Source organism: Mus musculus, chromosome 3 (genome assembly GCF_000001635.26).
Source record: "Mus musculus strain C57BL/6J chromosome 3, GRCm38.p6 C57BL/6J".
Taxonomy (NCBI): domain Eukaryota; kingdom Metazoa; phylum Chordata; class Mammalia; order Rodentia; family Muridae; genus Mus; species Mus musculus.
The window spans coordinates 88,684,980-88,712,955 of NC_000069.6; the positions used below are offsets into that span (position 1 = coordinate 88,684,980).

The 27,976-nt window shown below is 41.7% G+C and overlaps 1 protein-coding gene and 1 non-coding gene across 9 annotated transcripts; both read left to right on the forward strand.

Annotated features, from left to right (window-relative positions):
* The first annotated feature begins 448 nt into the window (after positions 1-448).
* On the forward strand, positions 449-27,954 carry Khdc4 (KH domain containing 4, pre-mRNA splicing factor). Of its 8 annotated transcripts, XM_017319752.2 has the most exons (15): positions 449-908; positions 1,365-1,587; positions 4,196-4,324; positions 4,645-4,724; positions 8,097-8,149; positions 8,442-8,605; positions 11,586-11,797; positions 13,870-13,930; positions 14,972-15,029; positions 15,282-15,535; positions 23,801-23,962; positions 24,851-24,963; positions 25,782-25,873; positions 26,651-26,828; positions 26,942-27,954. In XM_017319752.2, the coding sequence occupies exons 1-15, from the start codon at positions 871-873 to the stop codon at positions 27,009-27,011; spliced, it is 1,887 nt and encodes a 628-aa protein (XP_017175241.1). In that variant the 5' UTR covers positions 449-870; the 3' UTR covers positions 27,012-27,954. The 8 variants fall into 8 exon arrangements, 2 of the variants coding, with proteins under 2 accessions (XP_017175241.1, NP_083090.2); XR_375591.2 differs by having other exon boundaries at positions 795-908; positions 15,383-15,535; positions 26,651-27,954; NR_151826.1 differs by having other exon boundaries at positions 808-908; positions 24,879-24,963; positions 26,651-27,954.
* Positions 8,951-9,078, forward strand: Gm25820. The gene has a single exon (XR_003954776.1).
* Positions 27,955-27,976: the final 22 nt, after the last annotated feature.

The window sequence follows — 27,976 nt, forward strand, 5'->3', positions numbered from 1 at the left end:
GCAGTCAAGTGTAAACACACAGCCCTCAGAGAAGGGGATTTCATAACTTTTGATTTTTAATCTCCATTATGACAGTTCTTAGATCAGAGAGCAACTTTCCTTGTGTGCTCCAGGGATCTAACTTACATCGTTGTTTGTCTACTAGCACCTTCGTCTGCAGGGCTATCTCTCAGTCCCTGGCTTCGTTTTTTTTAAAAGCTCCACCTCGCTGAGCAGTTTTTCTCCAACTTTACTTGTTTTATAACAAGTTGTCCAAGTGCTTACGAGTTTGCCAAAACCAATGTTTTTGCTCATGGCCACCAGAACAGCCCCCCCCCCCCCATGCAGCGGGCTGACTGGAGCTTCCTATCCCTAAGGGTGGGTGGGTGGGGGACCCAAAACAAAACAAAAAGAGAAAGAAAGAAAAGGAAGTTGTGCAAATGACTTTGGAAAGAATCATTTCCTTTTTTCATAAGCTGAATCGAGAAGTGCGCTGAAGTCGCCGGCAGGGTTCTCCTCCGCTACAGGCTGGGACTCCACGTGAGCAAAGAGAACGCGGAGAAAGTCGGCTTCATTTTCTGACTTGTCTTCCAGGCAACTCGCTTGCCCACAATAAAAATGGATTCTCCTAGCCCGCAACTCGCTTTTAAACCAGGCCCAACAACCATTTTTATTAAGGGCAAGAGAGCAAGCCGGAGAGTCGACAGGCAGGCACTCCTGTCACTGAGACGCCAGACGCTTTAAATCACCGAGGGTCCAATCGGAATCAAGAGTCCTCACCGGACCCGCCTTACCTCACGGCCGGAAAAGGCCGTGCGTCAGCGCGTTGGGCGGAAGTGGCGGGAGGGCGGTGGTGGGTAGTTGGCGGGTGGTTGACTGGAGCAGGCCGCCATGTCCGCAGGGAGCGCGACACATCCTGCCGCTGGCGGGTAAGGGCTTCGCGGGCCAGGCTGGGGGCAGCGAGCACGGGCCCGGGGCAGGGAGACCGGCGAGGCTGCGTGTGGGCCGGACGGGCCGTCTAGTAGGACGCGTCCGGATGCCGAGGCCGGGGTTCTGGAGAGAATGTTGAGCTGGCCTCGGGCGCCCGGAAAGAGGCCGGCCGCGGTGCGAGAGGGAAGGGAGGGAACTCGGAGCCTTTTAGAAGGACGAGCCAAGGAGAAGGCGAACGCAGAGCGTTCCCGGCCGAGCCGAGTCTCCGGATGGAAGTGACTGGAAAGGAAATGTTTCGTAAGGGGATCGGAATAAGGGGAGTGGGACTGAGCTTTAGATAGGAATCTCGGGCACGTCTCGGGACCATGGCAGGCGACGCGGGATGGAGTGTACGAAGGGGGAGACTACACAAAGGAAGGCCGTGGGCCTCAGGATTTCCCTTTTCCTACCTGTAGGCGCCGCAGCAAATGGGATCAGCCAGCGCCAGCTCCGCTTCTCTTCCTGCCGCCAACGGCCCCAGGTGGAGAAGTCGCTGGCAGCGGGGCGAGCCCCGGGGGCGCCACCACCGCCGCCGCTCCTTCAGGAGCCTTGGATGCCGCCGCTGCCGTGGCTGCCAAGATCAATGCTATGCTCATGGCCAAAGGGAAGCTGAAACCATCTCAGAATGCGGCCGAGAAGGTATTGCGAGCGCTAGACGCTCTGCGCTTCGGGATTTTCTTTTTCCTCCCCTTTCTTCACCTTTCAGTTGCTTGGTCATTGGGGTTAATGAAGATGAAACCGGTTAGAGTGAAGATCACGTTTGGGAGTATTTAGATGATACCTTGTTAAATTGTTCCTGCAAGGCAATGAATGGGCTTTGGTTTTTTTGTTTCAGGCAGAGACTCTGTATATTTAGACCAGGCTGGCCTGCTTGCAGAGATGCCTCTTGCCTCTGACCCCCCAAGTGCTGTGCCCCATCATTGCATCCTGAAGTCAGGCAGTTTTAATTGATGTAGTTCCCTTGTTTTGTTTTTCGAGACAAGTCCACGTAGTCTTGGCTGTCCTGGAACCGTGGTTTAGCCTCGAACTAATGGGGAGATATCCGTCTCTGCCATCTACGTAGGATAAGGACATGCGCAGCCACCACCTGGCTGGTCTTGTTACTTTTATGGACTAGTTTTTGTGCTTAGAAACTTAAACTCAGTTTTTTTTTATGGATATTTGAGGCAATATGTTTTTGATCCATGAAGTTCTGGTATATCAAGTCAGTGTTTTAAAAATACTCATTTGTATGTATGTCTCTCAAGTGTCATAGGATTTGGGGCTTGGCAATGTGAGGGATTGAACTAAGGTCATCTTGCTTGGCAGTAAGTACCTTTATGCTCTGAGCATCTTGTTGACCCTCAGTGAGTGTGTTGGTATGACACACACAGTGTTTGTCATCAGGAAATGACATAGCCGTGGTGAATGTGGGAGGTCGGAGGATAGCCTTGGTATCAGTCTTCACCTTCCACCTTGTTTGAGTCCCGAGTCCGGGTCTCTGTTTGCCGCTGTGTTTATATTAGGCCAGGGATTCCTCATCACTGTCTTCCATCATGCTGTTGGGGCATTGATATGACATGCCTGATGCGTGCTTTTTGGAAATTAAAACTCACATCCTCATGCTTGTGTGGTGATCACTCAAGAGCCAAAATATTTTTTAAAAAAATATGTCTTGTAGCTGGGCAGTGGTGGGACATGCCTTTAATTCCAGTGTTCAGGAGGCAGAGGCAAGTGAATTTCTCCCTGTCTCCAAAAAGGAGATGAAAAAAAAGCAGCAAAAAAAGTTATCTCTCATTAGATCTAAAATATATATTTTAATGACTAAACACAATGAAATATGAGCTAAAAGTGGAGAAATAAGTTGTGTTTTGATCTCAGACAAGTTGAGAGTATTATTTGGTTATTTTCATCTATTTACAGTGTAATTAAATCTTTAAACTGAAGCTTTGCTTTGCCATAAAGTGTAACAAAATGTTAAGTTTGTAAAAAGTTGAGGTGCTAGAGAGATGGCTCTGACTGCTCTTCCAGAGGTCCTGAGTTCAAATCCCAGCAACCACATGGTGGCTCACAGCCATCTGTAATGAGATCTGACACCCTCTTCTGGTGTGTCTGAAGACAGGTACAGTGTATTCACATAAAATAAATAAACCTTTAAAAAAAGAAAAAGTTGCATAAATACAGCCTCCTAGTGCTTGAATGAGGTGTATGGGTTGTTGTCTTCTTTTTACAATTTTACTCCATAAGTAGTCAACAAAGTGATCTGTGAAACATCATAACTCTGACCGTCAATTTATCTTCTTGTCTGTAGTTTGTATAATACTATAAAATTTTATTAGGTGGCTGAAGCATACTGATTGTTGTTGTTTTTTTGTTTTTGTTTTGAGGCAGTCTATCCAGAACGTGCTCTCTGTCCTGGAAGGCTACCAGGCTGACCTTGAACTTAGAGAGACCCTCTTTTCTCTGCCTCTCATACTTACCCCACAGTGTGCCTCCTATGCTTCTGCCTCCCAGTGCTATAATTAAAACTAATGGGAACTTTTAGACTTAAGTCTCTATCAGGTAATTTTACTATGTCTGTGGGCTTTTGCCTACATGTATATGTGTTCACCATGTATCTGTCTAGTGTCTGATTCCCTGAAACTGAAGGTCACAGATGATTGTGAGCTACCATGTAGGTACGGGGAACTAAACCTATGTCCTCTGGAAGAGCAGTGAGGGGTTTCCCCTATCCCTGTTTTTTCTGTATATCCATAGCTGTTCATAAACGATTTGTAGACCAGGCTGGCCTCAGAGATCCACCTGCCTCTTATCTCCCAAGTGCTTCGATTAAAGGTGTGTAACACCATACCTGGCTGACTGTCTCTAGCAACTCCTTGACATTTTTTAAAAATATTTTTTAAAAGTGTGTGCATGTCTCTGCATATCATGTATGTATGTATGTACACAGGTGCCATAGGACTACTCTGTGGAGTCTCTTCTCTACTTTATGTGGTTTTGGTCATTTGGGGTTTTTTGTTTCTTGACTGAACTTTGGCTGATAGATTGTGCATAGCAAGTGCCTTTACTGACTGAACTTGCCAGTCCTCTGATGCCATTTAAGTGAAGTTTTATTCCTTTTTTTATATCATTTGTGAAGAAAATCCAGCTAAAAACATTTTGTTGGTAGGCAAAGAAAAAATGGAAGGTAGGTGGCACTTGAGATAACTGTGAATCAGACAACTAAAATTATTATAAAGATTTTTAAATTGTTTTGTCTATTTTGTAGCTTCAGGCCCCTGGCAAAAGCCTAACTAGCAATAAAAGCAAAGATGACCTGGTGGTGGCTGAAGTAGAAATCAATGACGTGCCTCTGACATGCAGAAACCTGCTGACACGAGGACAGACACAAGATGAGGTGTGTGGGAATCGGGCACTTTGGGGAGGGTGGGAAGACAGTTAAGAAAGATGCTTCTGCACACAGGATTCCTGATTGGGGCTGGGTTTAACTGCAGAGGACAGTAACGAAACAGATGTGGAGGACTTCCCTCTCTGCGTTTGATACCATCAAAATTTCAGATAGAGGTCAATTTATACTTGGTGAAATGAATGGGAGAAGTAGTCTTCTGTTGAAATATCTTATACCACATTGTATTTTACATTTTAAAATTTCATAGTTAAATGTACTTGTGCCTTAGTCTTGTTTACCTTTTAATAGAATTTTGTGTCTTCTTTTAGATCAGTCGGCTTAGTGGGGCTGCTGTGTCAACTCGGGGACGGTTCATGACGACTGAGGAGAAGGCCAAAGTGGGACCTGGGTGTGTATCCTGTGGTTTGGGGACGGACAGGATGCCCGTGTCTTGTTTGCTTTTCTTAGGTAACCTGTGCTAAGAGTGTTTGGTTAGTAGCTTGAAGAGGAATGCTGTTAGATTTCATTTCACTTTTTTTTTTTAAATGATAAAAACTATGAAAGTTTATAATATGGTTAATACTTAAACATTTTTCCCCCCTCTTTCGAGACAGGGTTTCTCTGTGTAGCCCTGGCTGTTCTGGAACTCACTCTGTAGACCATGCTGGCCTTGAACTCAGAGATCCACCTGTCTCTGCCTCCCGAGTGCCGGGATTAAAGGCGTGCACCACCGCGCCCGGCGGAGTAGCTGAACTGTTAAGCTTCAGGTTTCACTGAGAGACTTTGCCTCAAAAAACAAAACAAAACAAGACATAAAACCTAAGAGTGGTCATTCTAGTCTAGAGATGGGTCAGTGGTTAAGAGTCCTTGCTGCTCTTGAAGATGACCTGATTTTAATGCCTAGTGCCACACTGTGATTTATAACTGTCTGTAACTCCAGTATAGGTGTTCATGGGCCCAAGTTTGCATATGGCCTACAGACATATGTGAATGGAAAAGGCTTATTATACACACATCTTTTTTAAAACAAACTTGAGGCATAACCACTGGCTTTCTTTATATCTTGTACACAGGAACAGAATCACACACACAGCCACACATACCTATCTCTTAACTATAGAAATAGTCTTTAAGTCTTAGTCATGGTAGTGAGCACCTTATGCATGCGAGACAGATGCAGGTAAATTTCTCTATGAAGCCTTGTCTGTGTAATGAGGTCCAGGCCAGTCAGTGCTATCTAGTGAGACCCACAAAAGGATTGTACTGTGTTTTAAGACCTACTCTCAGCCGGGCGTGGTGGCCCACGCCTTTAATCCCAGCACTCTGTAGGCAGAGACTGGTGGATTTCTGAGTTCAAGGCTAGCCTGGTCTACAAAGTGAGTTCTAGGACAGCCAGGGCTATACAGAGAAACCCTGTGGGGGTTGGGGGGACCTACTCCCATCTCCCATTGGAAACTGAACCTAGTGGTCTACATACTAACCATAGGCTCAAACCACTGAGCTAAATTCCCAGACCTTTCACATTTATTTCTTGGCTCTGTTACAGTTATAGGCTATGGTTACCTAGTTAATCTCAGTTTTAAGTTTCCCTTTTATTAATTAGTATATAAGATCTCTTTATACTGTCAGTTTTAAGACAGGGTCTCTTTGAAACTCTGACTGTCCTCCAACTTGGTTCATAGCTGACTTTGAACTCCTTTTCAGGATCCATTTCAAAAGTGCTGGAAAGAAAGGGAGAGGGGAAGGAGTATGTGTGTTAGTTCTCACATGTAAGGAGGCCACAAGTTGACATTGGGTGTTTTCTGTTACTTATCTTTTTGAGATACATGTTCTCATGGAACCTCCAAGGCACCATTCTGATTAGACTGGCTGACCTGTGAGCCCCCAGAATCTACACCAGGCGCCCCTCCAGGGCTTAGCTTTCATGGTGTTTACATTTAGTTCCTCATGTTTGTGTGACAGGCTTTTGTCGCTCTGACATATCACTACCTCCCTACTCTCTTCCTTAATGTGTGTAGGTGTGTTTATGTGCACAAGCCTTTTTTTTTTTTATAAAGATTTATTTATTTTGTTTATATGAGTACACCGTCGCTGTCTCAGACATACCAGAAGACAGCATCGGATCCCATCACAGATGGTTGTGAGCCACCATGTGGTTGCTAGGAATTGAACTCAGGATCTCTGGAAGAGCAGTCAGTGTTCTTAACCACTGAGCCATCTCTCCAGCCCTAGAGTATCTTTCTTTATCTTATATTTTTAGGTAGTATCTCTCTCTGCCTGTCTCTATTTCCCAACCTGGAATCATAGCACAGGTACTCAATTCCCAATTTTTGTTTTTGTTTTTGTTTTTGTTTTTGTTTTGTTTTGTTTTTGTTTTTTTGGTTTTTCGAGACAGGTTTTCTCTGTGTAGCCCTGGCTGTCCTGGAACTCACTTTTGTAGACGGAGGCTGGCCTCGAACTCAGAAATCCGCCTGCCTCTGCCTCCCAAATGCTGGGATTAAAGGCGTGAGCCACCAAGCCTGGCATTGCCCAGCTTTTTTTGTGGGTGCTGGGAATTTGAATTCAGGCTCACTTGCTTTCACAGCAAGCACTTCTACCTACCATGTTTACCATTTTACCAGGCTCTTTTTAAAAAAATTATTTATTTATTTATTATATGTAAGTACACTGTAGCTGTCTTCAGAAGAGGGGGTCAGATTTAATTACAGATGGTTGTGAGCCACCATGTGGTTGCTGGGATTTGAACTCAGGACCTCTGGAAGAGCAGTCAGAGCTCTTAACCACTGAGCCATCTCTCCAGCCCCTTTACCAGGCTTCTTAAGTATTTTTTTAAAATAGAGTTCACTTTGTTTTTTTTTTTTTGTTTTTTTTTGTTTTTTTTTTAAAGATTTATTTATTTATTATATGTAAGTACACTGTAGCTGTCTTCAGATACTCCAGAAGAGGGCGTCAGATCTCATTACAGATGGTTGTGAGCCACCATGTGGTTGCTGGGATTTGAAGTCCGGACCTTCGGAAGAGCAGTCGGGTGCTCTTACCCACTGAGCCATCTCACCAGCCCCCTAGAGTTCACTTTGTTGCCCTTTTGGCCTCAAACTGATGGTGATCTTTTCACCTCAGCCTTTCGAGTGCTAGGGTTATAGTTTGTTTGTTTGTTTGTGTTTGTTTTTTGTTTTGTTTGTTTTTTGGGGTTTTATCGAGACAGGGTTTCTCTGTGTAGCTCTGGCTGTTCTGGAACTCACTTTGTAGAGCAGGCTGGCCTCAAACTCAGAAATCCGCCTGCCTCTGCCTCCCAAGTGCTGGGATTAAAGGCATGTGCCACCACTGCCAGGCTAGGGTTATAGTTTTGAACCACCAGACCTGGCTCTTAATTTGTATTTTGTATGTATGTATGTACCTACTTGCTTGTCTTTGTGTATCACTGTGTCTGATGTCCACATGTGTGTAAGTCTCCATAGTGACCAAATAGGATGGACCGTTTCTCTTTAACCAAAGTCATAGGAAGTTTTGAACAGTCTGCTAAGACTGCTAGGAATTGAGTTTGGGCTGTCCTAGAACATAGTATGTAGACCAGGTTGGTCACAAAGTTGAGATCCTTCTGCCTTTGGCCCCTGAGTGCTGGAATTTAAGTGTGTGTAGTACCATGCCTGGTTCCAGTAGACATTTTTAAAGGCAGGTTCTCTATGGGCTTTAGGGAATCAAATTCAGGTCTTTTCTTTCTTTTACCAACTAGTCTTATCCCCCCAGCTCGAGGATTAATCTTTCATATTTCTTTTTACAGAGACCGTCCATTGTATCTTCATGTTCAGGGACAGACACGGGAATTAGTAGACAGTGAGTAATTTTTGGCTTGTGTGACTTGTTGCAAAGCAGAATACAAAACTGACATTATCCTTACTGTCCTTGATTAACTGCTGCTTATGAACTTTATGGGGATGGGAGCTGCATATTTGTGAAATGTAGAAATTGAATTGAGGTTTATATAATGGTACATTGAGCATTAGTCCATTCCTTCTTTGGTATGGTTACTTATACAGTAGTATATATACAATGTAACTACTCTAGTGACAGAGCTGTGCTTCCATCCCTTGTGTGGTATCTTACCTTCTGTGTAATTTTTCCCTAGGAGCTGTAAACCGAATCAAAGAAATAATCACCAATGGAGTGGTGAAGGCTGCCACAGGGACAAGTCCAACTTTCAATGGTGCAACAGTCACTGTCTATCACCAGCCAGCTCCCATTGCTCAGTTATCACCTGCTATTAACCAGAAGCCTTCCTTCCAGTCCGGAGTAGGTTTTGGCAAGAGATTGCTCTAAAGATGACTTTGCACAATAATACATAGGAAGAAAAACAATTCTGAAGTTCCAACCTGAGAATTACCTGCTTATCTATCTATCTATCTATCTATCTCTATATTTTTTTGAGGCCAGGTCTTTGTTCTATAGTTATGACTATCTGGGATTTGGAATTAAAAGTGTATAAGCTATAAGTAGTCTATAATATTATGGGCCAATGCCATCTAAATGTTTATCTTAATATTTATAGGATTTTAAAATGGAGGGGTTAGCTAGATTAAAGGGCATACATATTGTATAGTGGGAAGACAGTCATAATTTGCATTTGAAAGCTTGGTAACTGGAGGATCAAGAAGGCTGAGTCTGATGAAGCAAGACTTTGCTGATACACTCCTCCTAGACAAAGGGGTGGAGAGAGCAGCCCGTACTGGAGAAAACCACAGGGCTCACTGTGCTACCCAACATTTTCCAGCACACTTTGCTAGTTTTCATTTAATTTAGCATAAATTGAAGAAAAGTGGTTATGCTTAACACTATTCTGGTTTGGTGGGTGTGTGTGTTTGTGTGTGTTGTTGTTGTTCACATATCTTACTGACAATAAATATTTTGTAGGTAAGATAGGTACATGCACATGAAGAATTTTAGGTTTTGTGGTGCTGATTTGGTAGAGCAAGGCTTAGAATATGCTAGGCAAGTGCTCTTACCCTAAATGCCTTAAGTTCTTCTCATGTACCTCAGACTAGCCTCAATAACTTTTACTTTGGGTGTTCCTACCTCTACTTCATGAGTGCTAGAATATGTATGTGCTACCGTGGTTTGTTTTTTTTTATGCAGTGCAGGGGTCAAGCCCGGGTCTTATGCATGTTGGGCTACTGCTCTGCTGCCTGATATAACCCCAGCTCCACATTAAGTGTTCATTATAATATAAGACTTCATTATGATAGGGTCTTAGAGCAAGACTGGTATGTGGTGGCATGCCTTTAATCCAGCACTTGGGGAAAGAGGCAAGTGGATCTCTCAGTTCTTCTAAATGAGTTCCAGGACAGCCAGGAAAACAAAATAGGGCTTTAGGGGCTCCTGGCTAGACTACTCTGTGTGTAACAAAGGAACCAGAAACTTCTGATGCCCCTCTTCCACCTTACAGTCAGGAGTCAGCACCACTTGCTACCATGTTGTGTTTATGCAAGGCAAGTACTCTACCAGTTAAGCCCCACTCTTATCCATGAGAAATTCCCCACTGGCCATATGGCAGAGGCCTTCTTCTAATTAGCACTCTGTGGCCAAAAGCAACTTGAGCAGGAAAAGGTAAATCTCAGCTCTCAGGTTATAATCCATCCTGACTAGAAGACAAGATCAGGAAGCAGGAGCTCGAAGTGGAAATCAGTGGAGGACTGCTGCCTCCTGGCTTGCTCTCTCTAGCTTGCTCGGCTGTCTCTCCCTTCCTGCCGCCTTTCTCTCTTCCTTCCTTTTTTATTTTTTTAAAAATATATCTAAAGTGTTCACTGGGATGGTTCCCCCTTACCCTGAATCAGATGCTTTTAGTTCTGCTTCCCACTGGAGGAGCATTCTGTGGGCTTTGCTTTCCCTTCTGTGGGCTGACAGGATAGTAGAGTAGCCAACACACAAGAACTGCTGTTTGTGCACAGTGAAAAGCCATCTGAATTTGATAGCATTATGAGCACTTTCTACCATAAAGTAGGGATTGTTTCTTCTTCTGGAAAGAGATGAGGGAGAACCTGGGTGAGAGGCATGTTCTTTTTTTTTTTTTTTTTAAAGATTTATTTATTATATGTATGTACACTGTAGCTGTCTTCAGACACTCCAGAAGAGGGAGTCAGATCTCGTTACGGATGGTTGTGAGCCACCATGTGGTTGCTGGGATTTGAACTCCAGGCCTTTGGAAGAGCAGTCGGGTGCTCTTACCCACTGAGCCATCTCCAGCCCGAGAGGCATGTTCTTAAAAGGAGGTTGTCAGCACTGGAAAAGCTCAGCTCCCTGCCCCTAGTGCCCCCTATACATGGTCTCACTATGTAGCCCTGGTTATCTTGGACCTTACTATGGAGACAAGATTGGTCTCAACAATCTGAGACTTGGGCTGCCCTGATGGCTCACTGGTTAAGAGCACTGACTGCTCTTTGAAGTTCCTGAATTCAAATCCCAGCAACCACAAGGTGGCATACAACCATCCACAATGAGATCTGATGTCCTCTTCTGGGGTGTCTGAGGACAGCTACAGTGTACTTACATAAAATAAATAAATAAATCTTTAAAAAAAAAAAATCTGAGATCCACTTGACTTCTCTAGAGTTGTGGTAAAAGCATGTGCCACCACACTGGCCTTGGCCACTTAGGTTTTTTGTTTTGGCCTACCTGCCTGTGTTTGGATGGTCTTGGCCAATTAACAATCAAGAAAATGTCTTATGGACACACTTATAAGCCAGTCTGATAGAGGCAGTTCTTAGAAGTGAAATTTCCTCTTGCCAGATAAGTCCAGTTAACAATATTAGCACTTGCCGGGCGGTGGTGGCGCACGCCTTTAATCCCAGCACTCCGGAGGCAGAGGCAGGCGGTTTTCTGAGTTCGAGGCCAGCCTGTTCTACAGAGTGAGTTCCAGGACAGACAGGGCTATACAGAGAAACTGTCTTGAAAAAAAACAAAAAAGGAAAAAGAAAAAAAAATTAGCACTTATGAGTCTACCCTTGGCCAACGTGGCATAGAAGATACCACTGTTAGACCTCCTTTGGTTGAGATTATAGAGCCAACTTAGGCTTTATAGTGAATTTCAGAATAGCTGAGCTATAGCAATACCATGTCTCCAAAGCAAATCTTGGAGATTATGGTAGAAATTTTCAAGGATCCATGTGGAAGTGTCCTAAGTGTGTAGAGGGTTTTGCTACTTTGTAGAATAATTTTTTTACAAGATTATTTCACATTGTTTTTCTCTTACTAATCAAAATACTCTGTTCCCTTACAGATGCATTATGTTCAAGATAAACTATTTGTGGGTCTAGAACATGCGGTGCCCACTTTTAATGTTAAAGAGAAAGTAGAAGGTCCAGGCTGCTCTTATTTGCAACACATTCAAATTGAAACTGGTGCCAAAGTCTTTCTACGAGGGAAAGGCTCAGGCTGCATTGAGCCAGCGTCAGGCCGAGAGGCTTTTGAACCCATGTATATTTATATCAGGTATGGCTAAAAGCAGAGGACATTGAAATCTGTCTTAGTAATTATAGGCTGGAATAGTTCATTGAAAAAAAAGTGAGAAAATATGTTAATAATGTGAAACCTGATGTGCTTAGCCTGTGATCCTTGCATGCAAATGTGGGACTGGAGAATCAGGGTTCCAAGGTCATTTATAGCTGGATTTCGCTACCTTGTGGGTTTTTCTTATTTCTACTCTTTATCTCCCCCCCCCCCTTATATCGCCTAACAGTAGATAGGAGAGAAACACAGGGAGAGAGAAGAGTTCTCTAAATCTAAAGTCTTTCCTTTTGTTTCTTTGGCACACTAGTAGCACACTAATCAACCTCTTCCTAAAGGACCAACAACCACCGCCCCCTGCCTGTCAGGGCTCTCGAATTTATTTACCCTCTGAAAAGTTCTCAGAGTTCTAAATCTCACAGTCACAGAAAATGTCGACAACTGGCAAAACCAAGCCTCTGCTAGAGCACGAGGCAAGTCAGTCAGTTGCTTCAGACTGTCCGAAGAAGCCCTGTATCCCCACACCTGGGATTAAACCAAAACACATTTTTATAATATTTCTGTGTTTTTTAAAGAGCCCATAATTCCAGAGTTGTCACTACAGTTGTCCTTGTGTTCATAATGATTATGAGGCCTGCATAGGTCTCTTGAGACTACCTGAAAAAAAAAAACAACCTAAAACCTACATGAGGAATTAAGAAACATAGGGAGGGTAATATGAGTTATAGGAGCTGGGGAGATGGTTTCCCAGCAGTGAGCATTTGCTATTATTTCAGAGGACATGAGTTGTATTTCCAACACTCAAATGGCATTAAACCAGTCTGTAACTCCAGACCCAGGCCATCCAACATCCACTTTTTCCCCCTTGGGCCCATTTAATACACAGTGGCAAAATACCTATGTACATAAAGTACAAATAAGGGGAAAGCATTTTAACAATGAAATTTTAAAGGCTGCATTAGAAGAGCTAGTTGTGGCTTTAGCATTCAAGTCTTTAGGTTGTTTTAGTCTATGATTATTAAGTGTGGTCCTGAGGTTTGAATCTAGGGATTCCATAAGTGAGGCAAGCACTCTTGCTGTTCTACCCCTCAGACCATGCCTATGACACTGATTTAAACCTGATGTTGCTGTGTTTGCTGGGGATGAAGGGGGTGGGGGTGGGGGAATAGTATTTTCAAGACAGGCTCTCTGGCTGGCCTCAAATTCAGAGATCCACCTGCATCTGTCTCCTGAGTGCTAGGCTAAAGGCATCTATCACCACACCTGGCTTATGGTATTTTGTTTGAGTTTTTGGACAGGGTCTCTTATAGACTATAGTGATCTTGAATTCATTGTGTAGTCCAGGGTGACCTTGAATTTCTGATCTTCTTGTCTCTACCCCCATGTGCTGAGATTACAAGTGGCACCAGCATTAGTTTCTCTCTACTTCCTCCTCTCTTTGTTTTATTTGTATGTGTTTAAATGTTTGCCACCACATATGTATGTAAACTGTGTGTGTATACTGTGTGTAGGAAGCGGCCAGAAGAGGACACTGAGTCACCTGTGACTGGAGTTAGGGGTGGTTTTAAGGTACCATCTAGGTGGTGGGAATCAAATCTTCCCCTGGAAGAGCAATAACTGCTCTTAATTGCTGAACCATTTCTCCAGTACTCCCATTGTCTCTTTATGTCAAAAGAAGCATTATCCAGAGAATTGGTGCTATGAAATATTTGTAGCAGTGGTATATTAGTTTTAACCTAAAAGACTTATGTTGCTAGTGGGGATTGGGTAGGGAATGACAAATCCCTTTTATCCTAGCAAATGGGGAGACAGGCAGGTGGATCTTTGTGTTTGAGGCCAGCCTAATTTACACATTTCTAGGATAGCCAGAGCTACATAGTGATTGATACCCTGTCTCAGCCACAAAAACAAAGCTGGCCTATCTTATGTTCCCATTTAAATGATTTCAGAGTGCTAGATTTGAACTGTAATGAATATACCAAAGTAAGTGTGTACATTAGCATAAAATAAGACTCTGACTTTGCTCTTTTGATTTTGTGGTTTATTCTTATTTGTAGTCATCCCAAACCTGAAGGCCTGGCTGCTGCCAAGAAGCTCTGCGAGAATCTCTTACAAACAGTGAGTTTGCTGGGGTTGAAACCAGGGTCTAGGTATACAGCCGTGTAATCTAGCAGTGACCTATAACTGGACTGGACTTTGACATGGCCTTTAAAAAGTAAATTAAGATATAGGCTGGGCAATGGTGGTACACGCCTTTAATCACAGCACTCCGGAGGCAGAGGCAGTCGGATCTCTGAGTTCGAAGCCAGCCTGGTCTACAGAATGAGTTCCAGGACAGCCAAGGCTACACAGAGAAAGCTTGTCTCAAAAACAAAACAAAGCAAAACAAAACAAAAAGATATGTTATAATTGTATTAGCTTCAGTGAGCTCTCTGCAACACATGATGTGAGAGAGTAGATCAACATTACATGCAGTAATGCTGACTGTGGCTAATTGCATATGAACTTGACATAATCTAGGGTCATCAGAGAGAGCAAGCCTCAGTTGAGAAAATGCCTCTCTAAGATTGGCTATAGGCAACCTTTAGTATATTTTCTATTATTATTACTAAATTATGTATATTCTGATCAAAGCTTCTCCCCTCCCCTCCCCTCCCTTCCCATGGATATCAGCCAGCCTTGGAATACCAAGTTTCAGGAACACTAGGGGCATCTACTACTGAGGCAGACAGTGGAGCCCAGATAGGGGAAAAGGGTCTAAAGGCAAGTAGTGTAGTCGGAGACAGACTGCTTTTCCTACATGAGGACCCAGCTGAACAAGTGATACACATATCCATCCATCCATGTGCTCTAGTTGGCAGTTCAGTCTCTGTGATGCATCCTGTAGGTTTCCTTGTAGTCTCTTTGGCCCCTTGCCTCCTTCCAGTCCTTCCCCTTTTCCACAGGATTCCCCAGCCTCGTCTTAATGTTGGGCTGTGGGTCTTGGAATGACTTTGTGCTCCAGATTGAGTAGTTTGGTTGTTTAGAATTGTGCTTCCTGCTGATGTGTAGAATTTACATACAGCTTAGTAGTCCCTTTAACTCATTGAATCAGGGTATCAGCAGAAATCTGTCACTTGGGACTGGTCTTTATTAACTGTGTTTTGCCCATTTTTCTAGGTTCATGCTGAGTATTCTAGATTTGTGAATCAAATTAATACTGCTGTACCATTACCAGGTGTGTATGGCTTGAAATGTTGATACTGATAATTACGTTACTGATAATTAAGGTACTGATAATTACGGTTAAGTGTGATCAGTGAGGCTAGACTACTTGTGCCAGGGAACTGGTGGTGGTCCTTTCAGCTTAGGGTAATTAGGAAAGCCATTCTTAACCGTGGTGTTTATCTTCCTAGGTGTTGTTTAATAATCAGGTAAAATGTTTCATTCTGCTGCAGCTGATTAAACGCTTTTTTTCTTCCCCCCTCAGGCTATACACAACCCTCTGCTATAAGTAGTATCCCTCCTCAACCACCATATTATCCATCCAATGGCTATCAGTCTGGTTACCCTGTTGTTCCCCCTCCTCAGCAGCCAGTTCAGCCTCCCTACGGAGTACCAAGCATAGTGCCACCAGCTGTTTCATTGGCACCTGGAGTCTTGCCAGCATTACCTACTGGGGTCCCACCTGTGCCAACACAGTATCCGATAACACAAGTGCAACCTCCAGCCAGCACTGGACAGGTAGGATGCCGGGATATGTAATATGCTATTGCTGAACTTAGGAAAAAACTGAGGGAAGGGTGCTTCCTAGACATTAGTCCTATTCTGTCTTTTTGCCCTGCTGCCTTCTGTGTCCTTATACTAACTCACTGAGGACATTGGGATAATATGTCCTCTCATTTCCACAGATTTTAATTGGTTTCACATGTCTTATCCCTAATTAGCTATATCAAGTGGGGACATTGGCAGACTTTCTATAAAGCACTCAATGACAAATGGTCTAGACTGTGGGGGTCTACAGCCTCTGTCATAGTACTCTTGTTGTTGTAAAAAAGCTGTAGAAAACACCTAATGAATGTGATTGTATTCTTTAATTATGATGTGAGTGGCAAGTTAGTGTTAGTTCCCTGTTCTTAGCTTTGTGGTCTAAGGTTCTCAAAGGCAAAGAGGACGGCATACAGCACACATCTCTTAGTCATTGGAACTGAACAGGTCTTCTCTTTTTAATGTATATTTGTGTGTATATGTATGTACACGTACACATATACATACATGTGTACATACATACATACACACACATGTATGCACCACATGTTTATCTGTGCTGTGGTAGGTATAAGAGGGGTCAGATCCCCTAAATATGGAGTTGATTTTAGTTGTAGTTTCTGGAAACTAAACATGGGGTCACTGAAAGAGCACCAAGTGCTCTGAACCATTGAGCCATCTCTAGCTCATGTTTATTTTTTATTATATGGATTGATGTGCGTATGTATGCCACCATGTAGGTGAGGAGGTCACAGAACAATGTACAAGAGTAGAAGTGGGTTCTTTCTCTCCTTCAGTCATATGAGCTCCAGACCAAGTTCCAGAGTCAAACTTAGGTCATCAGATGTGGTGACAAGTGCCTTTCCCCCTGGGGACACTTTATGATTTTGTTATTTGAAGTGTTCTTATATAATCCATGCTGACCTTAAATGCCTGAAATTCCTGTCTTCACCTCCCACGTGCTAGAATGACACATCTGACACTGCTCAGCTCTGAGCGCTCTATTCTCAGCAGTAAACATTTCAGGGACTGTCAAGTACCTATCAATGAAGTATGAAGACTTAAGTTTGCACCCAAATTTAAAAAAAATCTGGATGTAGGACTGGGCATGGTAGTCCATACCTTTAGTCCCAGCACTTGTAGCAAAGGCTACATAGTGAAACTCTGCCTCAAAAATTAAAAAATTAAAAAAAAAAAAAAGTAAATCTGGGTGTGGTGGCATGTGTTTATGGTATTAATGGTGGAAGACAGAGACAGGTTGATCCTGGGCCCTCTCGACAGTTTAGCTTGATTTGGGAGTTTCAGGTTAGCAAGAGACTGCATGCCAAAAAACACTACAAAAACCAAAACAAAACCAAACAGCTCGAGGCATGAGAGATGGCTTTCAGTTCTTGCAGAGGACCTGGTGTTGGTTCCCAGACCCATATTAATTAGGCTTCCACAGCCTCCTGTAATTCCAGTTCCAGGGTATTGTCAACCTCTTCTGATCTGTGTATCGGGCTCAAGGGTAGGATTTCCTATGTGCATACAGGATGCTGTAGGAGCTGTGACTATCCTGGGACTTTTTTTTTTTTTTTGTAGACCAAGTTGGTCTTAAACTCACGGAGATCAGTCTACTTCTGCCTCTGAGTCCTGGATTTAAAGCTTTGAGTGTGCCACTCCAAACAGTTGTAGAGTGCAGTCTGCAGAAACCAGGATTGTTAAACAAGCAGGCTTTCCTCTTCAGTGGGAGGAATATGCATGTTGCCTGTTTTCTATCCAGAAGGCTGTGAATGAAAGTGTTACTACCTAATACCTAATGCTATTTGATGGAGCCAGTCTTCACTTGAACCCCCCAAATCCTGAGCAATGCTCTTGAGTCAGTAGAACCCAAAGCTTTATTGTGATAATTGCCATCTGGAAATTTTTCTTCAAAGATTGATTGTGTTTAAATTTGTGACTTGTTGTAGACTGTTAAAGATAGTTAAGGCATGCAAGGTAAGAGACCTTACAAATGCTCAAACGTTTCACTGTGCTCAGAACTATGCTTACAGCCATCAAAATATAGCTGTTTTACTTTGACTTCTACAATCATGAGCTTAATTAAAAGCAAGAAACGAAGTCAGGGACAGTTAAGAGATGGTCCTCAAAAATCCTCAGAAATAATGTTTCATGTGACATTTTAACTGTTTATGGTTAATGCAAACTAACTATAGCTTTGTCAGTTGAACAGCACCAGCCTTAACAAAATGAGAAATTTTATATTTATTACTAAGATTTTATTTTTAAAATTCATATTTTTAGGAAATAAAATCTTTAATGATAAAAATGTAAATAGGCTTAAGATGAAAATTTTAAAAAAGAGTAAATTAAAATCTAAAAGTAATACATTTCTCAAATTCCTTTGGAGGCCAAAGGGGGTAAGCATTCAGTAGAAATTTTATTATTTGAACATTTTCTCCTAAAATAACTTTTTAGTACAGGCTAAAATCTGTTACACCAACCATGTAAGCTTTCCAACAAATTCTTCCTCCATGAAACTGTTAGGCCTTGACATTTTTTACACTTTTATTTCATTTACCCTATCATCTGGATATATACTTTAATGCTTGCATAGAAAGCTCAATCATTTTCTCCTTAAGGACCTATGATTATTTCTCAGGTACTTCTAAAAAACCTGTCACCTAGTAAAAAGATCTTTTTGAGCTCAAAATTAAAATGTCCTTAATTTTGAAACTCTCGAGTTTAGGGGCAGGGGAATTGAAGACAGGGTTTCTCTGTGTAGCCTGAGCTGTCCTGGAGTTCACTTTGTAGACCAGGCTGGCCTCGAACTCAGAGATCCCTGTACATATACCTCCCAAATGCTGGAATTAAATGCATTCACCACCACTGCCCAGTAAAAATCCCAGATCTTAATTTAATAAAGCCAGAAGTTTAAATCTTTAAAAATGAATGACCATTGTTAATGCTTTATGTTTTTCACTTTCGTCCTGGCCCTTCATCTGCCTGATAGATGATCAGATTCTGGTGAGGGAGGTGATCAGTAGACTTCAGCAAAGCCTCTTTGTTACAGCCACTCTGCTGTATAGTGTACCGGCATTATTTTAGTCCAAGCTTCTAGTGCATAATTAGTAATAAATGGATATTAGCTTGACATCTGAAACTATCTATGGCTGTCTATGTCCAGGATTTTTTTCTATTATCAGGTATATAGAAATTTGAATTAAGATTTACTAAAGTTGGGCTGGAGAAATGGCTCAGTGGTTAAGGGCACTGACTACTCTTCCAGAGGTCCTGAGTTCAATCACCAGCAACCACATGGTGGCTCACAGCCATATGTAATAGAATCTGATGCCCTCTTCTGGTACAGTGTATTCATAAATAAAAAGAAAATAATTTTAAAAAATTACTAAAGCCATACACAATGCCTTTATCTACGCATATTGGTGGGCTCCTATAAAGATATCAATATGTCATATAGGGAATTGTACGTTTTCCTTCTATGACTCATTACAACTAAAAATGATAATGGTCCAACTTGTACTAGCAAATAAATGATTTAATAAGCTTACAGTTGGGTGGTGGTGTGACACACTTTTAATCCCAGTGCTTGGGAGGCAGTGGCAGGCAGATCTCCAGTATGAGCGCAGCCTGGTCTACACAGTAAGTTCCAGGACAGGCAAGGCAACACAGAGAAACCTGTCTCCAGAAAACAGGAAGAAGTTTTTATAAAGTATTACTCAGTTTACTGAAATCATCTTACAGTCTACAGGATAAAGCTATTATTGAATACCATGAATACTTAATTGGCAAATTTTTAAATATTAAAAAGGTGTATGTGGCTGCACCCATGTATATCCCCACATACTGTGCTATATTTCATTATGCTAAGTTTACATCACACTGTAGAAGGAAATAGTGCATGTGTACACAGATAACACTAGAGAAGCCAGGAGATATGTAGCCTGTCTTCTGGAGTGCTGGGAAAGAGGGTAGTTTACAACCTGGTGAGCCTTTGTTAGCTGTCAGGTCTGACACATATCCCTCAGAATATTATGTTTGATTATCCCGGAGTTTTCTCTCTAAATCTTGAGCATTGCTTCTCAGCCCATAAAACCCATCATTATGAGACCTGTCACTTATACTTTACTGTAGCTTAAGTCACTTTTATGTTATCTCAGGGCTAAGCCAATCCACTAACACAGACATTGTATTTACCAAAGAGTTTCTATGGAAACATGTCTAAAACTTTATTGTACATATGGGTCTGAGTTAATCGTCGTCAGGAAACTTTTTCCCAAATTGTGCTGTGATTTGTATAGCTAAAAGAAACCACCCATGGGCAAATTCCACAAGGTTGGCCCAGAACCTGCTAAGTAGGGCTAGACCTACTAAGAGAGAACTGCCGAGCTCGTTCTTCCCTCACCCACATTGTCTCACTGCTGGCTGTGCCACTTGCAGCGATCCTCTCAGTCCCCACATTGCACTTTGAAGGATAATGCTTTTTCCACTTCTCCAAAGCATATTTCCCTAAAGGAGACATAGATGTTCAGTGAGGTCTAGGGACTAATCAATGGAAAGGGCCTGCCTGATGAATGAAATCTCAAGATGACCAGGACAGTATCCCAGAGTTCCCCAGACAATGGAAAAGTCCTAAAATAGACAAAAACAAACAAACAAACAAACAAACAAACCCTCGAGAAAGTATGCCTTGTAGAGGCATCAAGACTAGCTTGGTGGCACACACCTTTAATCCCAGCACTTGGGAAGCAGAGGCAGGTGGATCTCTGAGTTCTAGGCCAGCCTGGTCTACAGAGTGAGTTCCAGGACAGCCAGGGCTGCACAGAGAAACCCTGTCTCGAAAAACCAAAAAAAAAAAAAACAAAAACAAAAAAAACAAAAACACAGTATAAACAATAGCATTAAGTAAACATAGTTTGGTGGCAGAGTATTATACACCATACTTTCATGAATCAGATGACAATTAGATTTATGTATATCTCAAAACCACAATGCATATCCTATTAAAAATAAGGAAGGGGGAGATGTGGGAACACGGTCCAAGAATGGAGTGTGTAGATTTTCTGAGTGCTTCTGAGAATACTCCCAGTAAAGCAAGAATCTTGGACCTCAGATTCTTGAAAAATATGGAATTATTCTTGGATTATGCTTTCGTGCCCCTCCCAGGTATAGTGAATAGATAGGAGTGAATTTACATTATTTAGATTATTTATTAAATATAGGTTATTTATTAAAACTGGCTATTGTTACTTGTTTATATACATCTGTAGAATTTTTCCATGTGAGACTTCTCTGTCACATATGGCTTGCTCTTGTGATTAAACACTTTAATCATGTGACTTCTCTTTAACTCTCAAGGTATAAATTGTCAGATGCTCTGAATAAAGTTGGTTGTTGAATTAGACTTTAGTCCACCTCATTTTTTGACTCCATTCTCCCAGGTCCTCCCATCTCTAGAGCGGTAAACAAGGGATGGGGATAAAAAGCACACCTGTAATAGGAAACAGTATAATGTTGTTTTGCCATGGTGAGGATTGTCTTCGTGCTTTTGGATCAGTTATCTGGATAAAAGGTGGTATATATGAATATTTAATCACTGGAATGGGTGATATTTTGTAAGACTAATCATTCCAGACACAATAATGTGAATCATAGCATAATTAAGGACTCTTTTAAAAGTTCTAATAATGGAAACAATGGTTGTATAAAGATGCAAAAGGGAATACCTGATGGTATTGCTTACCAGGGTTGATATTAGTATACTTAGAATACGATGTTACCAGTGGTTTAGAAAAATAACCTCTGGCTGGGAGGTGTTGGCACATTGCTTTAATCCCAGCTCTTTGCAGGCAGAGCCAGCTACCCTGGTCTACAGAGTTTGTTCCAGGACAGCCAGGGCTACCCAGAGAAACCTAGTCTTCAAAAACAACAAAACAAAACAAAACAAAACAAAACAAAACAAAAGAACCTTTGGTTTTGTGTGGCACATGGCATTTAACAAAAACAATCTCTTGAACCATCTATTATGGGCTCTTAAAAGGAAATTTGTATGGCATAGGAGTCACTCATAAGCACTATGCACAAGTAACAGTGGTTAAGTCCACCTGCTCTTTAGACCAGTAAAGGGATTTTGCTATCTCTGTGTCTGTGTCCTGGAGTGTGGGATTGAAGGCTTGTACCTCCACTGCCTGGCTTTCATTCTTAGTCTCACACAGATGATTTCCCTGCCATCTATGATGCTTGCAGGTACCCTTAGACCCAGCCATCTTTTATTGTTTTTTAATAAGGTTAATTCATCTCATTAACTCTTACTTGAGGAAATGGGCCATATTGCTACTGTTATATTTTCTGTATTATTGATGAAGAAGCGAAGGTTATGAAAAGTTAACACTTTATAGGGAATATGATTTAAGACAAAATCTTACTTTAACTCCTGTTTGTAACAGTCTTAGAATCTAGTTTTATCAGGTAAAGACAAAGTTCAGTAGTAGTAGAGTGCATGGCCTTGTTTCTAATCCCAGTAAAATAAAATGATAGAATTTTAGGAAAATTTGGACTTCTAGCCCATCTGTACATTATCTACAAACCTCAGTTGTAAGAGAAAGGTAAAATTAGAAGAACATAGTAATGGATTAATGGTGGACCCTTGCGTGTGGTCTCCTTCTGATGAATCCATGCCTGAATAAACTCTATAGCCTTAAATCATTACCTAGCTATCTGCTTCTGGGCTATGAGCACTGAAGGTTGTACAGTTTATAACAAAAAAGGTCATTAGTGGCTGGGGAGATGACCCAGCAGTTAGGGGTTTTTGCAGTTATAAGGACCTTAGTTTGGATGACGCTTTTGGTGAGTGCCTTTCAATTACCTTCAGTAAGAAAAAGTAAAATTTCTGCACGTACCTGTAACCCCAGTTCCCTAGGAGGCAGAGATGCAAGGATCCTTTTGACTTCTGGCTAGGCCAGAAAATCATTTGCAAGTTCAAGGAGACAACCTGGTTCAAAGGAATAGTTGGAGAATGAGAGACACCCAGTGCCCTCCCTGGCCTCTAGGTGTGTGCACAGATACATTCCACACATACAAAATTTAAAGACTTAAAAATTACATTCTTTTAAAGATTATTTATTTTATTATTTTATGTATGTGAGTACACAGTAGCTGTACAGATAGCTGTGAGCCTTCATGTGGTTGTTGGGAATTGAATTTTAAACCTCTGCTCGCTCCACTCTTGCCCAAAGATTTATTTATTATTATAATACATAAGTACACTTGTGCCAGAAGAGAGCTTCAAATCTCATTACAGGTGGTTGTAAGCCACCATGTGGTTGCTGGGATTTGAACTCAGGACCTTTGGAAGAGCAGTCAGTTCTCTTACCTGCTGAGCCATATCGCCAGCCTCCAAAACTAAATTTTATTATAATCCCTCATCAATATTATTTTATATTTTTGAGAGGATCTTTATATAACCTTGGATGGCCTAGAACTTGCTATGTAGACCAGACCTTGAATTCACAAAGATCTGCTTGCTTCTGCCTCCTAAGTGCTAAAATTAAAGTGCGTGTATTATCAAGTACAACTATTTTTACTTTTTAAATTTTAACTCTTTTGAGATTATTTTGTGTGTATGAATGTTTTTCATGTATGTATATATTTATAAGTGTTGTGTGGGTGCCTGAAGATGTCAGAACAGGTTGTTGGCTCACCTTACAGGCCTTTCGAGCTACCATGTGGGTGCTGGGAACTAAACCAAGGTTCTCAGCATAGCAACAGCTGCTCTTAACTGCCAACCATCTCTCTAGCTCCAGGCTGTTTACTTTTTATTCTTAAGAAGGATCTAAAATCCTTAGCTTTGAGTTACATACAGCTCTTTGTGCTTGAAATGCAAAAGGCGTAGTGGATAATACTGTGTCATTCTTGCTGTACCGAGACTCTGGGTTTTTTAATATATATAAAGGGGGATATAATGATAGAATCTTAAAGGATGTGAAGATTTGCAAGTATCTATGTTTGTTAGTAATGTTAGGTTTTGAGGCTTTAGACCTTCCTGGTCAGTGAGTATTGTGTGTTCTCCCCGTATTCCCTACGCCAGGTCAGCCTGAGAATCAGGGCAGGAAATCTAATTGACAGTTGTGGAGAGTGGGAGCGTCAGAGCTGTGAAACACGCTCACTGTTGAGGTTTGTTCTTAGTGTTTCTTATTCATCCAAGTCTCATGCTTTATTCCTCCTTGGTTTCTTTGGTCCTAGAGCCCAATAAGTGCTCCTTTTATTCCTGCTGCTCCTGTCAAAACTGCCTTGCCTACTGGCCCCCAGCCCCAGCCCCAACTCCCAGCTCAGCCACAGTCACAGAAGAGGCGATTCACAGAGGAGCTGCCTGATGAACGGGACTCTGGACTGCTTGGATACCAGGTTAAATAAACACCACTCTTCCTTTTTATCTTACCCTTCTGTGTTCTCCCTTAAAATAAGAATTTGCATTCATATCAACTGTCTTATGAGATAGGGGTTTCCCTTCTGAAATCCAGTTATGTTAGGTTCTTATTCTTGAGGAATTAATTTAAAGCAAGAGTGAGTTTACTTGACCAGTTTTTTGTTTTTGAGGTCAGTGATACACAGTTTAGTCTCCCATGACCAACACTCAGGAATTGTATTAAGTTTTACACCTTTTTTTTTTTTTTAACGGAGATAATTGAAAGCCACTCTCCAAAAGCTGTCGATCTTCGAATTCATAATTTTTATTTAACCTGTGGCTTTCAATTTGCTGTTCTCTTTTGCCCCCTTAAAAAGATAAAGGACAATTTTTCTCCGCTCTACCCTGCTCTCGCACTTCAGGAGACACATGGGAAAAGGAGTGGTGACACCATGACATAGTAAAGGTGATCTGGAGGAGGTGCAGGGCAGTGTTAGAGTACATGCAGTGCTCAGGCCCTGGCTTTAGTCCCAGGTCAGAAAAGACTAGGATAATTCCAGAAAAGGCACTTTTGTGTTTTATCACAGTGTTCAAGACATCTTCAGAACTAAGCATTTTGCAATTAAGGTCACTAGGTTTCTAGAAGCCATTTGGATTTTGAGTAGTTGGTTAAACAATGAGTTACACCATCCCCTTTATTAAATTGTACAGAAACAAGAACCCCTTCTTGACTTCAGTTATTTTTCCCAAATCCCAAAGAACGTGTAATGCCTTTTAGTTGATGGCAGTTTGTCAGAAAGATGAGGCACTTGACAGTTACATTAAGGAGCTAAAGCCAATGCAGCAGTTGTAGATTTGCTAATGCTACTGTATTTTTCTGCTCATAGCATGGACCCATTCATATGACTAATTTAGGTACAGGCTTCTCCAGTCAGAATGAGATAGAAGGCGCAGGATCGAAGCCGGCAAGTTCCTCAGGCAAAGAGCGAGAGAGGGACAGGTAAGTTATTGGAACAGAACAGTTCATTGAAGACTGGGCAATATGATAGCAACCTCTTTCTCTGTCTCAAAAGGTGGTTATGTTCTGGGTTTTGGGCATTTTCCTAAATTAGGCAGTCATAGAAGTGTTAATGCAGTCGAGTCACTTACTGCTTCAGAATGGTAGAGCCTGGTGTGGTGGTAGATGCCCCTTCAGGAGATAAAGGTAGGAAGATCAAGAGTTCAAGACCAGCAAGTTTGAAGCCATCTTGGGCTACAGAAGACAGTCCCTCAAAAAAATAAAATGAGTTGTGTTGGATAGATAGATAGATGGTTCAGAGGTTAAGATGGACTCAATCGGGGGATCCAGGTTCAGTTCCCAGCGCCCTCATGTAAACTCACAAGCCCTGGTAACTTCAATCCCAGGGGATCCGCCACTCTTTTCTGGTCTCCATGGGAACTTGCCATGGGGTACACATATGTGTAGGCAAAATACCCATCAAAATAAAGTAAAATTTAAAAAGAAAAAGCACCCATATTCTGGGTAGAAATGTTTGAATCAGTTTGTAGTTTAGGGTGTAACACATGGACTCTCCTTTCCTGTTCATGACATCAGCCTTCATAAGTGGTAGTGAGGAGGCATCGAGCCTCTAACTGTTGAGGAGGGAACTGAATTCTTCTTTTAATAGTCTTAACTATATGATTAAAGAGGGGGAGGGCCAAGGCAAATGGCTGAGGTATTGGACTTTTGTTACTCATATCAGCGGCTACTATTGTTATTTTGACTGAGTAATTCAAAATACTGGACTTCTCTGAGAAGAACTGTTCTGCTTTTGACAGGCAGTTGATGCCTCCACCAGCCTTTCCAGTGACTGGAATAAAAACTGAGTCTGATGAAAGGAATGGGTCTGGGGCCTTAGCCGGAAGCCATGGTGAGTACAGTGCAGCTGGGGGTGGGATGACAAGTAGGGGTGGAAACGGTTAGTCTTCTATCCCGGTGGTCAACCAGATTAATCCAATTTCAGTCATCTACTGGCTAATAACAACACTTTTTTTTTATTTTATTTAATTTGTAAGGACAGTATATAGCTTTCCGTTTTTAGCCATTCTGTGTCAGGAATAGAGTTGCCTAATTTATATTTTATACATCCCAGTGGCATTAAAGTCCTAGGAAATACTAATGATTGGGAGGTAATTTCAAAATCTTGTGCTCATTTTGTCTAATTGGGGGTCATCAGATGTAGATTTAGGAAAAGTTACTTTTCCTATGTGTTGGGAGCTGAGCTCATCACCCCACAGCATCCCTGCACTCTGCATCCTGTGCATGGGCTCGCTGTATTCCGTGCCTCTAGTTGATAAAAGTGAACAGAAGAAGAAAAAACGTTTTTCTTTTCTTCTTTTCTTTTAGCTCTTTAAGAGGTGAAATGTTAGTCTCCAGAGACTCACTTGCTAACTTTCCTTTTTTCTTTTCTTTTTTTTTTCTTTTTTCTTTCTCTGTTTTCTTACATGGTTCTGGTGGATTGTCATTTGCTGGTGCTGGCTGTTTTTCGTGATATCATCAACGTTATGGGGTGACCATTGACCCTGTGGCTACAAAATGGTGTCCAACTAACCACTTATAATTAACATCTTTTTTTTTAATTAACGAATTTATGGTATTTTTTCTTGGTGGGGGATGGGGTCGGGGTTGTGGTTGTTCTCTCTTCTAGATTATCCAGCCAAGAAGATGAAAACGGCAGAGAAGGGATTTGGCTTAGTAGCTTACGCTGCAGACTCCTCTGATGAAGAGGAAGAACATGGAGGTCATAAAAATGCAAGTAGCTTTCCACAGGGCTGGAGTTTGGGCTATCAGTATCCTTCATCACAGCCACGAGCTAAGCAGCAGATGCCATTTTGGATGGCCCCATAGAAAATAGTGGACAGAGCTTTGACCCTCAGTGACTCTTCTTAGCAATAATGCATGCACTTGATTAAACAAGACTCTGGGACCTGTTCTGGGGGCCATCTTGGATCTTCGAAGATGTTAGGGACACAGTGTCCCCTGTCATAAAGGGACGCCATTCTTTTTAAAACCCTATTTCTGCAGTGGCATAACATCCGTTAAAATTCACTTAGAATCACAAATTTGCATCAAGCTTTTTAACAGTTGATGAAATGTGCTTGTCCAGTGAGATACCAGGACAGAGTCATTGCTACATATGTTTGACCTGATCTAGCCTTTTCCAAATGAATAGCCTCAACTCTGTTGTAAAGAAAGTTTTATTTGTATTTTACTACTATTGGGTCAATTTTGATAACTGGTTACAAACAAAAAGCCTTACTATTTATTAGTGGGAAATGGTTTTAAGACCCTTCCTTCCATACTTACATGTAATTCTAAGAGCTCCTCATCCCTCTTTCCATTTGGAGTCTTTGTTTGGAAAATGCTGTTTTACTAATTTAGAATGGTCAAATACAACTGGATCCTGAACAGGAAAATGCAGTTATTTTTGCATTCTTTCTTTACTGGGATGATCCAAAGCTGGCACCTTTAGGCACACTTGTTTCAGATAGCCATTGCTGTTGGCACTGCCCTTCTAAGCTCCCGGTTTCCAACTGGGTCAAAGAAAACGCGAAACACTCATCTGTCTCTCTCAGAACTGGCTGCAGCGAGAAGAGGGATGTGGTGCCACCGACAGGACGGTGACTGACTGGAATTGCAACTTGTCCTTTTTTCTTGGCATTGCGGGTTTTGCCAAAAGAACTTTTTTGTATCAAATATTCATGTGTGGAAGTGAAGGAATTGGTGGTGAGCCAGGAGCGTCTGAGATACTGTCATTTTTGCACATTTTTGAATACTTTGCGGGCTGGCTTTGTACAAACTTATTCTCTGGTTTCTTGTATGTTGTAAATAATTAGACCATAATTTCATTATAAATAAATGTATAAATATTCTGCTTGTCATTTCTCTTTTTCTTCCCTAGCCTGTTCATACACTAATATCAATAAACTCTTCAATTATTTATTTTTTTAATGTGCATTGTTGTTTTTTTGCA